Source organism: Cnephaeus nilssonii (assembly GCF_951640355.1).
Source record: "Cnephaeus nilssonii genome assembly, chromosome: 22".
NCBI lineage: Eukaryota > Metazoa > Chordata > Mammalia > Chiroptera > Vespertilionidae > Cnephaeus > Cnephaeus nilssonii.
This window is the reverse complement of record NC_137093.1, coordinates 23096825-23110760: the sequence shown is the minus strand read 5'-3', so window position 1 is coordinate 23110760 and position 13936 is coordinate 23096825. Positions and strand designations below refer to the sequence as shown.

At 50.4% G+C, this 13936-nt stretch overlaps 1 protein-coding gene across 2 annotated transcripts in view; it reads right to left on the bottom strand.

Moving 5' to 3' along the window:
* Window positions 1-10910: 10910 nt before the first annotated feature.
* GRK3 (G protein-coupled receptor kinase 3) overlaps window positions 10911-13936 on the bottom strand; it is an 87073-nt gene continuing 84047 nt past the window's right edge. For both annotated transcript variants that reach the window (XM_079762604.1, XM_079762605.1), the window contains 2 exons: window positions 13257-13370; window positions 10911-12374 (listed from right to left, as the gene is read on the bottom strand). In XM_079762604.1, the coding sequence (XP_079618730.1) occupies window positions 12213-12374; window positions 13257-13370 (276 nt within the window). In that variant the 3' untranslated portion in view covers window positions 10911-12212. The remainder of the gene's footprint in view (window positions 12375-13256; window positions 13371-13936) is intronic.

Here is a 13936-nt window from a genome sequence, read left to right as displayed (position 1 = left end):
CACCCGCCCTAATACCTCTGCCCCTTGCTCCTCCACTTCAGTGACACTGATCTCCAGAGTTCCAGCCCGTTCCAGCCCCAGCCACCCTCACAGGACTCTCTCATAGCCTCCAACCTTCTCCATCCAATCACCCACTTGGCTTTGACCTAAGACCACATGTCTTAGGTCCGTGGTCGGCAAACTGCAGCTCTCTGGCCCCTTGAGTGTGGCTCTTCCACAAAATAACCACAGCCTGGGCGAGTCTATTTTGAAGAAGTGGCGTTAGAAGAAGTTGAAGTTTAAAAAATTTGGCTCTCAAAAGAAACTTCAATCGTTGTCCTGTTGATATTTGGCTCTGTTGACTCATGAGTTTGCCGACCACCGTCTTAGGTCACTCCTGGGTCCTTGCTCATTTCAATTTTCATTTAGAATTCTGTCTTTCCCACAGTTTGGCTGTGAGTGTGTTTATTCCCCCAGCTTTATTACACTGTCCTGTCTTATGCTGTCCCCTGTGGACTCAGGTTGAGGCCCAGTGTTTTAGGTGTCCAGGAATTCAACTCAATTCTGACATTATCTCACGGAGATAGCATCAGATTCCACAGGTAAAGGGCCCAGTCCCACAAAACCACCCTCTACTGCAGACACCCATTGCAAATCCAGGTTGTTAGCTATGCCTCTGTCCAACCAACCAGCTACAATGCCAACAGCAAGTCCAGGTTGCTCCCGGTAGAGTGGTCCCCCCCTTATCTGTGGGGGATACATTCACAGACCCCTAGTCGAAGCCTGAAACCGGGAATAGTACCAAACCCTATACTGTATATACTATTTTTCCCCATACACTAAGGTGACCAGACTTCCCGCTTTTGGCGGGACAGTCCCAATTTTTAACAATTTGTCCCGCATCCCACGGCGTTTTAAAAAAGTCCCGATTTTTGGAAAAAATGCACAACAAGCTAGGGAACGGCGGGAGAACGGGAAGGGAATATACGGTTTTCGGCGGCCATGTGGCTATTTAGCCAGGATATGAGTTTTATATTATTTTTGTTAATTTTATAATGTTAAACTTTAATAATAACAAATAATTGTTGAGAACTGATTATCGAGAACTGCTTATCAAAGTTCGCATTGTTGATCAGTTGTTAGAATTCGACCACCATTGTTTGGACTTAATGAACAATGGCATTTTTGGGGATTGGCAACGACGAAAACATTTTGTAACTGTCTCTCAGACGATACACATCGTACTGCGTGCTAGTGAGCTAGTTAAACAAGTGATGTCATTACAAATCAGCTATTCAGATAATTTAGGTAAGTAATTTATGTATTTATTTCATAAATACATAAATTTTCTTGAATTTAGCAGACAGTACTCGTATTATTTATATTTTATAGTGGCGGCAAAAAGTCTAGCGCTGGCCTTGAAAGTGACGCTTACGACTTACGTTAGGGCAAATTCATGACCTTTTAAACAACGACAGCAATCTACTAAAAAAAATTCACTCAAATGAGAAATATGCCAAAGAATAAAATAATACTATACATAATTTTTTATTATATTTGTAAATTGTACTTATGTTGAAATTTTAAAAAATATATTACTATACTATTTTTGCGTTCTATGAAAATTTTTGTTGCTCCATGTAGACCAAATTTTTAATCAAGAACCCCCGCCCCCCTCTGGTCAATGGTGTCCCGCTTTACCAATGTTAAAATCTGTTCACCTTACCATACACACATACCTTTCCGCTTACAGGAAACGTTTTACGGCTTCTCTTTGGCATAGCCGAATTGCCAGTATCACGACTTTTGAGCCTTGGGGACATTACTAAGCAAAATAAGGGTGACTTGAACACAAGTATTGAGATAACCTCTGAGACAGCAGACCCTGACTATCAGGCAAAGGGATGACTCACTTCCGGGACTGGCCAGGGCAGAACGCGCGAGATTTTATCTGGCGAGATTGTATCGCGCGAGATTTTGCCTCGCGAGATTTCATAACGAGACTCCGAACGGCGCTCGATTTAAACTTCAAAAAATTGTTCATTTCTGAAATTTCCCGCTTAATATTTTCGAATGCGGTTGACCTCGGATAACTGAAATCTTGGGAAGCGAAACCACAGTGAAAAGGGGACTTTACTGACCTTCGGACCCACTGGCTGTAAATCAGAGGTTCCCCCGTCACCCGCTTCCTTGGATTCGATTAATTTGCTAGAAAAGCTCACATAATTCAGAAACATGTTACTTACTAGGTGGTGGGTTTATTGTACATGAATAGGACGCAGGAACAGCCGGATGGAAGAGATGCACAAGGCAGGGTATGGAGGAAAGGTGCTTCGAATAATAAATAGAAGAATAATAGAAAATGAGCCAGCACCACTCTGACAGAAGAACTGGGCGAAACCACAGGAAAAGAAGGAATTCCTGGACCCGTCACCCAGTTAGTAGCTCTGTGCCCTTGGACAAGTTATAAACCTCTCTGACTCTCCATTTCCTCCTCCTTAACCCTTTATGCTAACCGTGTCGAGTCACACTCGACATCCAAGTGCAAAAGGTTAAAACGGGAACTGTGCACCCCCTGGCTTCTCCATGTATTAAAAACAAGGCGATGAGTTTGAGTGTGTTTGTCATCTGCACCTGTGAAGCAGTGTCGCACAATTGACGATCTTGGTTCATGTTGCTTATTATACTAAACAGACAGGTCTTGAGCAAAAAGGCGCCCGGCCCGGTTCATTTCAATCTCCATGACCCCGGGCCACGTAAACCTCTAAATCTCCCTTCCTGGTCTGTACAATGGGGATAATAAGCTCCCAGGCATAATCAGCGTGAATGAGACTTCTAATCCCATTGGGCAACCATCTGTCTCTGAACTCAACTGGTAATCCGGTCGCCTTCCCTGAAATGGAAACGCAACCCCCCCCCCCCCCCCCCCCCCCCCCGCCGATATTCAGCACAGCTGAAAATGCACTCCGTCCTCCATGGGCGGAGAGAAATTCCCTTGGGACCTCGGACCTTGAAATTCCTGCCTTTCCAGGTGTGAGCACTGGCTGCGTATTTGGTAAACCCATGTAGCCGCTTCTCGGGGATCTTTAAAAAGTCATCGGGGCGAGGCTCCGTGAGAAGCGGAGCAGAAAAAGAAAATTACGGATTTGAGTGAGTCATATCCCTTGGGGAGGAGTTCATCTGAAGCTATTCAGTCTTCCCCTGGAGGCTTGGAGAATGATGATGGAGATGGGTTCGGGGGTAGGGGTAATTGGGGAAAGTGGGACATTATTCCTTAAATGGGGAGCCCCACAGGGCTCTCTGAATGCCAGCCTCAAAGGCGGGAGCTGTTCTAAGACGAATGCCCTCATGACCAGGGGCTGTGTCCTTGAGCAAGTTGCTGCCGCAGCTGTTCGCAGATGGGGTTAGACTTAACAGCACCCAGGGGCCCTTCACGTTGTCTCAAACCCACTTTCTACAATTTTTCAAATAATTCCATTTCATGTGCTTTGAACATTAAGAGGACCATGAAAAGCCGTGGTGGAGCTTTAAATGCATGTGGTGAAATGAAAGAGGCCCATCTGTCAAAGCTACATTCTGTATGATTCCAACTGAATAACATTCTGGAGAAGGCAGAACTATGGAGACAGTAGAAAGATCATTGGTTGCCAGGGTGGAGGGAGGATGGGGAAGGATGAACAGGCAGAGCACAGAGGTGTTTAGGGCAGTGAAACTATTCCGTATGAGACTACAGTGATGGATCCGTGTCCTTACACATTTGTCCAAACCCACAGAACGGAACACAACCAGGAGTGACCCCTGATGTAAACGCTGGACTCTGAGTGGGTATGATGTGTCCATGCTGGTTCATCAGTGTAACAACGTACCACTCCAATGGGGGATGCTGACCATGGGGAAGCTATGCCTGTGTGAGGTCAGGGGTTATATGGGACATTTTTGTACCTTCCCCTCCATTTGGCTGTGAACGTAAAACTGCTCCAAAAAAAATAAGTTTATTAATTTTTTAAAAATTCAGCATATGCCATATACCACATCAACGAACCACCTGCTTAAACTGGGCCATTCAGACAGTTGTTTTTATCTACTAGGGCAGTGGTCGGCAAACTCACTAGTCAACAGAGCCAAATATCAACAGTACAACGATTGAAATTTCTTTTGAGAGCCAAACTTTTTAAACTTAAACTTCTAACGCCACTTCTTCAGAATAGACTCGCCCAGGCCGTGGTATTTTGTGGAAGAGCCACACTCAAGGGGCCAAAGAGCCGCCTATGGCTCGCGAGCCGCAGTTTGCCGACCACAGTACTAGGGAAAGCAAGACACTCAAGACCTGCCTCATGGTAGAGACCCAGCTAGAGTTTCCATTCTTTTGGCATCGAGAGGAGGGTCTCTTCAGCCCTCGGGCCTTCGGTTCTCATCTCAAAATGCCACCAGAAGTTCTCCCTACGAAACTTTGCCATACTCAGCCCCCGTCTGTGTCCCGCCCCGGTGAGTTTGGACAAGGTGGGTGCTGAGCAGCAGCCCTCTGAGGTTGTGCGGGCTCCCAGCAGAGGAGAGGCGGTCCTCCAGCCTCCGTGGGCACCGAACCGCCTGTGAGGTTTGAAGTCTGTGCATTTCTGGGCTCTTGCCCCCAGGATGGGTTAGGAGTTCCGAGATGGGCCCGAACCTGCGTTTCAGAAGGCTGGGGCTGATGTAGATTGTCAAGGACCCACACTGGGGAAACACTGCCCTGGGGCTGAATCCTGGAGGACACCTGGGGATGACCTGGCCCCACCCCCGCAGGTGTCCGAGGGGAGACTAAAGCTCAGACCAGGAAGGATTTGCCCAAGGTCACAGAGAGGTCACAGCAGAGCCCAAACGAGACTACTCAAGGTGACCAGGCCTATGTGCAGGTGGCAACAGATATCTATTAACTGGTGACATACAGATCCTCAAAAGTCAGGAGACCAGGAGACTAAACCTCCTCCATCTCCTACTCCTCCTTTCTCTCCGCCCCTCCTCCCCTTTCTCTCTGTCATTATTTTCTAGAACTCATCCACAGCCTAAACCACACAGGCCCTCCCCCAGCCCACCCTGGACAGGTTACTCAGAGACAGGAGGTCTCGACTCAGGTCAGCAGCAAAGACGGTCCCCACGGGAACCACCATCCTGCCGGGCACCGGGAGCCCGCTGGTGCCCTGACCCAGGCAGGCATGGTCTCGGCTGGCCACAGAGTGAAAGCAGCCCAGTTTCCGGATCCTGTGGGACAGAAACCCAGGCCCCCGCCGGGTCAAGGCCGGACTGGGCAGCTTGGGACCGACGGGTCTTTTCCCACCCAGCCAGCCACCTGAACACCTGAAGGGGAAAGCTGTCGAGGCAGGGCTCCGAGGCCTGCAGCTGGGGAGGCCTTCGTGGCTCAGAGAGGGAGCTCCATGTCAAAGCACAGCCCCCTCCCTGTCCCCACCCCGACCCCCACCCCCGAGGCCTGTGAACAGTCTCCATTCAAAGCAATGCCTGGTCCCGGGTGTGCCAGATACACCACCTCTAAGACGGAGAATCGAGTCAGCACCACATGAAATTCAAACCTCCGTCCCTGAACCACCACCCCCTCCCCCACCACACACAGGGCTCCATTTGGAATTAAAAAACCATTAGCCATAAGGCTGACCCTGCACAGGGTTGGAAAGGTGAAAGAGGAAGGGTTTGGCTCCCTGACCATAAACAGACAGCCGGCTTTGGACAGCCAGCCGAAGTCCCTGGCCCTGGAAAGTGGGAACCCCATTGTCCGCCGGCCGAGATTCCGCAGCGGAGGCTATCGCGTGACTCGAAACATGTTTTTTAAAAAAAGGATTCGCAAACAGCTGGGTCCTGACAAGGCTGATTCTTAATAGAGTCCCCGCCCAGCGTTTTGTTCTAAAATCCACCCACAAAACGCTCTCGTTTTCTAAGAAAGTGATGTCCGCTCCAGAAAGGCCTACCGGAGACCGCAAGACCAGAGGCCTGCCGCCACGGCCCCCAAAAAACACATCCTGGAAAAGGAAAACCGGCCGATCAGCTCCCAAGGTGCCCATCGCAAAACCCAGGCCGACGGTACCTTGTCCACACGAGGCCTCGGATCCCAGGAACCTCTCCGGCCCGAGAGGCCTCCCCAGGTGGCGGCGCAGAGAGCCCAGCAGGCCGGCAAGGCAGGGGCGAAGGACAAATGTCACAGGCACCCCTCCCCACGCTCTCACACACAGCCCCTCTCGGACTGCTCCTCCCGGGCCCTCCCCCACCCTCCCTCTGCGCCAGTGTGATAGCAGCAGCTGAGTGGCCGAGTCATTTCTAAAATTAGCCGGTGAGCTCCAGGCCTGGCCAGGGGACGGCAGCCCGAGGTGGCCGTTGACCAGGCTCCGGAGAGCATGGACATATTTGGTGGCGCAGAGCAGGGGAGGGGACAGCTCCCGACGCAAGCACATTCTCACCCGTCATCCCTGTCCGGGCCAGGCCGCACACCCACGCTTCTGCCTCCCTGTGCCCCGTGCAGGTGCCTGGACGCCACAGGAATTGGGCCAGGGGAGCCCGGGTCTCCGTTCCCGCTGGATTCTGGGAGGAAATACCGTGAACTACAGCTGCTGCCTCTTAGCCAACAATCCGCGCCGTACACGTGCCTGATAGGCAGGCAGCAATTATCACACCAACCGGAGGGCTTTCATGGACTCATTTACTATTTCTTTAAAAAAAAAAAATTAATTGTATTGATTTCAGAGAGGAAGGGAGAGGGAGAGAGAGAGAAACATCAATGATGAGAAAATCATTGGCCGGCTGCCTCCTGCACGCCCCTCACTGGGGATCGAGCCCACAACCCGGGCATGTGCCCTGACCGGGAATCGAACCCTGGCCTCCTGGTTCATAGGTGGACACTCAACCGCTGAGCCATGCCATCTCACTCTTTACTGTTCCTGGCAACCCTCTGAGCTAGGGCTTCCCCGCGCCCATTTGACTGCACGGGTCAGATCGGGAAGCACGAAACACACACATTCCAGGAAAACTTGCTGGCCACGTGGCCCCATGGTGGCTTCCTTCTTTCCCGAACTAGCGCGCAGATCACAGGCGGGAAGTACCTACTATACCCCCTTGGCCTGTCGACCCACAAGCAGACGGTTCTGCCCAGCCCACCCCCCCTTGCCCGCAGAGTAAGTTGGGGAGCCTGGCATAGCTGCGGGACACACAGGAGACGAGATGGACCTCCTGGGTTCCCCTGGGGCCCTGGCTCTCACGGACCCTTTCCTTGTAATGGATCTCGCAGGAGGTGCAAGCAGGCAGTCTCCACACCCCTGACACGGTGAAGTTGGCTGTGCTCCAACCCACGGAATCAACAGAACTGCTCGCTGGCAGGCACTCCCCTTTCCCTTTATAAAATCGGCCTCTGCACGAATCCCCCTCCCCCCCTAAGTCAGGATTCTGCAAAGTGAATCCCTCCTGATGTCTCCACAACTGGAGAAATGCAGTTTTTAATTGGGGGGGGGGGTGGATAGAGAAACAGCACATCCGGGGAGCTGTCTTTGCACAGGTCCTGTTTATTGAGATGCACAGAAGTAAGTTATCAGCACAGAGAGCCAGCCCCGCTGCTCCCACGTGACAGTAAGAGATGGTGATACTGACGGTGACACACCACCACCCAGGGCGGCGACCACGAATGAGAAACGGCATCTTGGCGGGACCCTACGTCAGATGTGCACTAGTGAGCACACTGAGACAGGCCCAGAAACTTCCACAGGCACCATCAGTGGGAAAACAAGTCACTTCGTCGGTACGATATCTAGATGTACAAGGTCCAGCTCACTGGCTTCCCTCTGCATAGCAATGCCCAGTACAGAACGGACTTATTTAATGAAGGGTATTACAGGTTGCCAAGAATATAGCAAACATGCTAGTTCACGGATGGCCCTGCAAAGAGGCAATCAGGAGGAAGCCCCCTCACCGTCCAATCTTTATTCTCGTTCACGTAAATCCTCGAGGGTCCGCTCGCAAAGCCGACCTCTGGCCAAGTTTCGATCGTACACGAGGGTAATGGCTAGTGTGACCCCGTTCTTCGAACCATCTGGAAACAGCGAGGGCGGGGGGGGGGGGGGGGAAGGTCACCTTCAGAAGGGCTACTCCCGGAAGCGGTGTTTTTAAACACTGCGGATTTGCCGAGAGCAAGTGCTCGATCAATCAAGTGCAATAATCGAAGCTGAAGGCGATGGCAAGACTGATGGTGGGGGCCTGGCCCAAGAAGAGCAGGAAATGAAGGATGCGTTGCAGGCGAGCTCGGCTCCTGGAGGATGGCCGTAACGACGGGAAACTGACCGCCCCGCTCACTGGGGCCCTCACACAGGCTGGGGCTTTACGGCCAAATCGACACCCCCAGGGAGTGAGGCGAAATGCCTCACTGAAGTTCTTCTATCGCGCAGCCAATAAAGCATCCGGAGGCCTTGCGAAGAGGTAGATGAAAGCAGTAACTCACAGCGAGGTCGCTGTCGGGGGTGTTGCTAGAAAGTCCGTCCCCCTCCTCGCTCAGACGGAGGATGGGCTATTGCAGAAACAGGCCGTGGCGGTGCGGAGGTGTGTGCCCCGCATTGCTGGGCGCCTCATTTCGATTTTATCTTGTGAAAAATGGGAAGGGCTGCCATTTCTTTCAATAACCAGCTACACAAATAAAAAGGGACAGGCATGATAAGGAAGGTCATTGATGAAAACAAACGGAAGGAGTCAATAAATAATGTAAAATGCTTTTGTGCTAAAACAGAACTCTTGTTTTATATACATGTAGTTGAGCAATCTTTGTGTTACCCAGAAAAAGCCAAAATATTTGTTGTAATTCATTAAAACACAGAAAAACTCAATCTATAATAATAAAAGCATAATATGCTAATTAGACCAGACATCCTTCTGGATGACCTTCCAGACGACCTTCTGGACGAAGCCGGGGCTGCGAGGGAAGCCTGGGTCCAGGGTGCCAGAGGGAAGCCGGTGCCAGCAGCCAGGGGAAGGAAGGCCTACTCTTGCACAAATTTCGTGCATCGGGCCTCTAGTTTAATAAAAAAACTAAAAATGGCCAGTGTTTCGCTTACAAACTACATATAATATATACATCATGGAACATCATCAACTGAGTGGCAAGTCCTTTGTAATATGAACACACGATTAGAATTATGTCTCCATTCCCTACCCTTACATTTTATATTAGGACAAAATTTTAAACATGGAATTGAATTGGCCCGACTAGGATTCTGAATGAAATTTAAGATACTCTGAATTTGAGTATCTTATGGTATATTTCAAACTGCAAATCAAGGTAAGTCTTGCTTTCAACAGGTCGCTGTTTGTTGTTGTCCTTCTTCCTTCTTTTGGTTTATTTCTCCCAGGTTTGCTGCGGTCTTTCCGAGCAGGATGCTTCTGTTCCTCGGTGCACCTGGAATGTGAGGCTTTCATTTCACTGAACTGACCAATCAGAGGCACGAGGAATGAAACCTTTGCCTCAGCAGTGAAATGACAGCTAATTTCTAGAAGTCTTGCTGAAAAATCACCCTTAAACATGACAGAGAAGAATAAAAATCATGAGCCCCAATGACAGGAGGGGATAAACGCACCAAAGAGAAAGTTTTAGGTTAAAAAAAAAAAATAACCTTGGGTTCATAAAAGTTTTAAATTTACTCTGTATATAGCAGCTTAAACTATTATTTTTAGACTTTGCTTTATTGATTTCTTTGAATTATGAAATCAAGGCTCATTATACCATAACTATATAAAAATATCAATTCAATGATCTTCTTCCACGATGTTAAAACACCCCAACCATCTATGCATATCTAAAATAACGAGAAAACTTGTGCAGGATTTTGTCTTTTTAAATGGTCCAAACATAGGAAGGGTCAAACATCTTAGGAATGACATACACTTTTAAAACCGTCTGGAATAGCCACGTATACCAACGAACTTCTCCGACCTTCTAGGACCTTCCGTCGACACCTACCCCATCAGAGGGGCTGTGGGCACAAGTTCAGGCAGAAGACGTGTCTCCCCAGGACTGCCCACCCAGACCCCACACAACCGGAGACCACAGAGTACCATCAACGGAGGCCATCCATGCCAGACCCTCCTCAGCCATGCCATTATAAGTCAAGTGTGAATTGGGGGAATAAAAGAGTTTACTTGGGATAAGTCTGAGGCAACAGGGTTCATGGGCTACCTTCCCATTCATCTCTCTTAGGAGCAATTCCTAAATTTCTACAGGAGAGATTAACTTTACCTTCCACTCCAGAGCAAAAACTGTATTTTTCAAAGAGATGCGCATCAGAGAAGGTCATGTCCTAGGCGTGAAGCGTGAGACGCTGAGCCCAGACCCGGAGGGGTCCGCCTGCCTTCTGCACACGAGGCCCCGAGGTTCCTGCGGTCCCGTGCTGCGCCTGCGTGTGGGCGGTGGCGAGAGCAGTGACAGCTGCGCTTAGCCAGGCCTGGGGAGACGCTCGCTCTTTATGAACAACTGCGTGTCTGTCTTGGTGGTTTTTTTGCTCTTTTTTTTTTTTTAACAACTTAATTCCCCTTCCCTTTTAAACTCGGGAATGCATGTGCTTAGCGTGCATCGAAAATACTGGAAATAGCAGGCAGTTGAACATGCGTGTTAATTTGAACTCCCAACTAAGAGTTGCGATGGACAGTGGCCCTCCCGATTTCTTTTCCGAAGTAACTCCTGGGAAATAAAAGACGCTTCCAGTAATTAGCTTCCCAATTCCCCAAATAGAGTTTCATTTAGAAAGCACTTTCTTTCCCGATGAACACAGCACACGAATGTGAGGATGAAGATTTGAAACCACTAAAAAGATCAAGGACAGGATGCAGATAATGACGACGTCAAGTTTTGTATACTGTTATTAACTAAGAAATGAACAATAAAAGTGCACTGAGACCAGGACAAACAAGTGGACTTTGAAAATTGCTGTTATTATTTTTAGTCGGATGACGCGGAGGGCTTTGCTGGCAAAACACACTGGTTCCTATAACCCAGCGTTTATCTGGGGCGTGAGAAGGGCCTGAAACTTGCCAGGGGGAAAACCACGGGGAAAAGATGCCGCTGGGATCGGGTGGACAGTCTTTCCGCTCTAACGTCCCGGTCACAGGACGACCCCCCCCCCCAGGGCACAGGGTCACTCACGAATGACAACATAGATCAGTATACACAAGGAACCCATCGGGACACATTCATTCTTTTCTCCAATGAAATTCATTTAAATTACACCAAAAGGTACAACAGTTTCCTTCCTTCACACATTCATCGCTGGCATGTTCTCTGAGGTCAGGCAGGAGGAACCAGATTGCCCGCGTCACGCCACGGGGGCTGTCGAAACCCAACAGACTGGCCCCCAAACGTCCCTGTGCACCCAGACACGTGAAAGTGCGGCTCGTGTACTTGAAGATTTCTGCAGATCGTTATTCCCCTGAAGTTTAAAACCCCACGCCGGCCTCGCCTTCGGAATCGCTGTCAACGTCTCCAGTGGTCGAGCACTGGCAGTTCCCACGGGCTCCGTGTCCTCGGGGGCCGCTCCCTCCGTGCCCAGCGCGCCGAGCGCTCCCTGTGGGGGGGGGCAGACCCACACTTGGGGGTGCAAGCGCACGGTGAGGGCCCAAGCACAGCCGTCCCAGAAAGCATCTTCAGCTTTCAAACCCAGGACAGCACGAAGCCGGGTCTGAGATGCACAGAAGAACCACCCGGCTGGCCTCCCATCGGCAGTAACCTGGAGCCACGACGTAGAAAACCCGCAGCGACTGTTTCTAGGTAAAATATGGCGACCCCGGGGCGATCCGTTCGCCACACTGAGGACGGTTGCATGCCATCCGGGCAAGTCCAAGATATGTTTGATATCAGACGTAAAAACTGGTGAGTAGTGATCGTCTCCAGTTCTAGGTTCATGGGTACCAAAATGAGTGTGTGGCCAAGAAAAAAACGTCCTTTTCCTCAGTAGTTTCAAACATGAGGCCGGCGGGGGGGCCCCCCAGGACGGGAGGGAGGCCGCCTGGGCCCCCGAGAATGGTCACGACCCCGAGCAGGAGCATCCCCGCGGCCTGGGTCTTCCCTGCGGTGCAAGAGCCGGGATGAGCGGGTCCATCCTCTAAGCCGCCGCCTCCTCCTCCGAAAGGCTCCGCGTCCAGGGCCGAGAACACCCGTGAGGACGTCCCCCAGGCACCGTCTTCCCCGGGACCCTCGTCCCGGCGGTCACAGGCGTCCCTCCCGGCGGTCAGAGGCCGTTGCTGCTCCGGTGACAGAGGGGCGGCTTCGAGAGCTCCACGACGCCCGCGCGGGACTTGTTGAGGAACTTGGGTGCGCGGCGCAGCAGCCGCTGGGCCTCCGTGAACGTCTCCGTCAGCTCCTTCTTCCACTGCACAAACTCGGGGTCACTCTACAGGGAAACGCAAACGCACAAGGAGATGTGACAGCTGTGCCAACAGACGTGGGCATCGCTGGCAATGCCCGTGTCCCTACACTCCCCCCACCCCAATGAACGCACCCTCGACTCCTCTGCCCCCGGCGGTGGTGTGGCCGGTGGGTCCTGCACAGACCCCCTCCCGCCCCCGTGCAGGGGAAGGAGAGCCCTACCTGCCCTGCCGTGACCCCCACGTCCACGGAGGATGCTAACAAAACAGCTCAAGTCTCAAATAGCAGAGGAGCAGTTTTGACAAGTTTAACACTCCTTCCCATGTGGTGATGAATTAAACACACTTTTGTATCTACTAGTGGTTATCTCTAAATATGCTCTTCTCTCTCTCCTTCCTCTCTCTCTCTCTCTCTCTCTCCCTCTCTCTCTCTCTCTCTCTCTCTCTCTCTCTCTCTTCCCAGTGCCCCAGTGGAAAAGGATTCAGGAATTAAACTGAGGCTACAATAGAGTTTTAGGGAGAGATACATGGCATTTCCCTTCGGAGGGTCACTCTGGCATCTTGCATTTACTTAATTATCCCAAACTCAAACTCAAACACGCTGGGAAGAGCTGGGAAATTATGGCACAAACACTATTCTAGGACCCGGCAAAACATTAGACGAGTTACGTGATCAAATTATTTCACGTACTTCCTCCGCACACGCGCTAGTGTTCGCTTCTCTAAAAATAACTGAATTTGCTGAAAACCTTGACCCTTAGGGCTTTCCTTCTAAGTTTGCAAGTGGCACAGCACGGAGTAAGAGAATGCTCTCTGACCAAGCAGCCCTCGTTGCTGAAGAGAGACAGAGAGAGAGATGGGAAGAACTGTTCTAAACGGCACCTATGAAAAAAGTAATAAAAACTCACCTCACATTGCAAGACAAACTGCTTCCCTCCTTTTATCCTCAACAAAATGCATTTCTTGTCTTTAAACTGAGTTTCTTCCACAGACACAATCTGCTCCATTGTCAGTAAATTTTGCTGGTCATAAAAATAAAAAAGGCCAATTACTTCACATCATTCATGACTTCTGAAGTTAAAGTACTAACGAGTACCGAAAACTACCCACTTAGGAAAAGTAAACGAACAAAAAACTTGGCATCTGTCTTTCTTTGCTGATGTTCTAGATGTGGGGGAGATGGCTACAAAGGAACATATACAAAAGTGCAAACTATACCATCTCAAAAACAAACAAACAAACAAACCTGCAAAGAAAGAAATGTCTCTAAGGCCAAGGAGCAAAGCTGTTCCCTCCACGCGGGACTGATGTCTGAGTGAGTGTGAGTCACGTGCTTTTTGCACCACGCACTCATCTAAATGCTACCAGTAAAGCCGGGAGGGAACACGGGGGCGCCGAGGGCGATTTACAGGAGCCAGGGTGTGAGGCGGAGTCTTCACACAGCAGCTCCGTAAATGCCTGGCGATGCAAGCTTGTCGGCCGACGCTATTTCGATCACATCCAGATGATGTTATAAACACAGGCGACATCCTTAAAGGAGTGTCCCGCGCGCCAGGTCTATAGCAGGATAGCTCAGGGTGAATGCTAT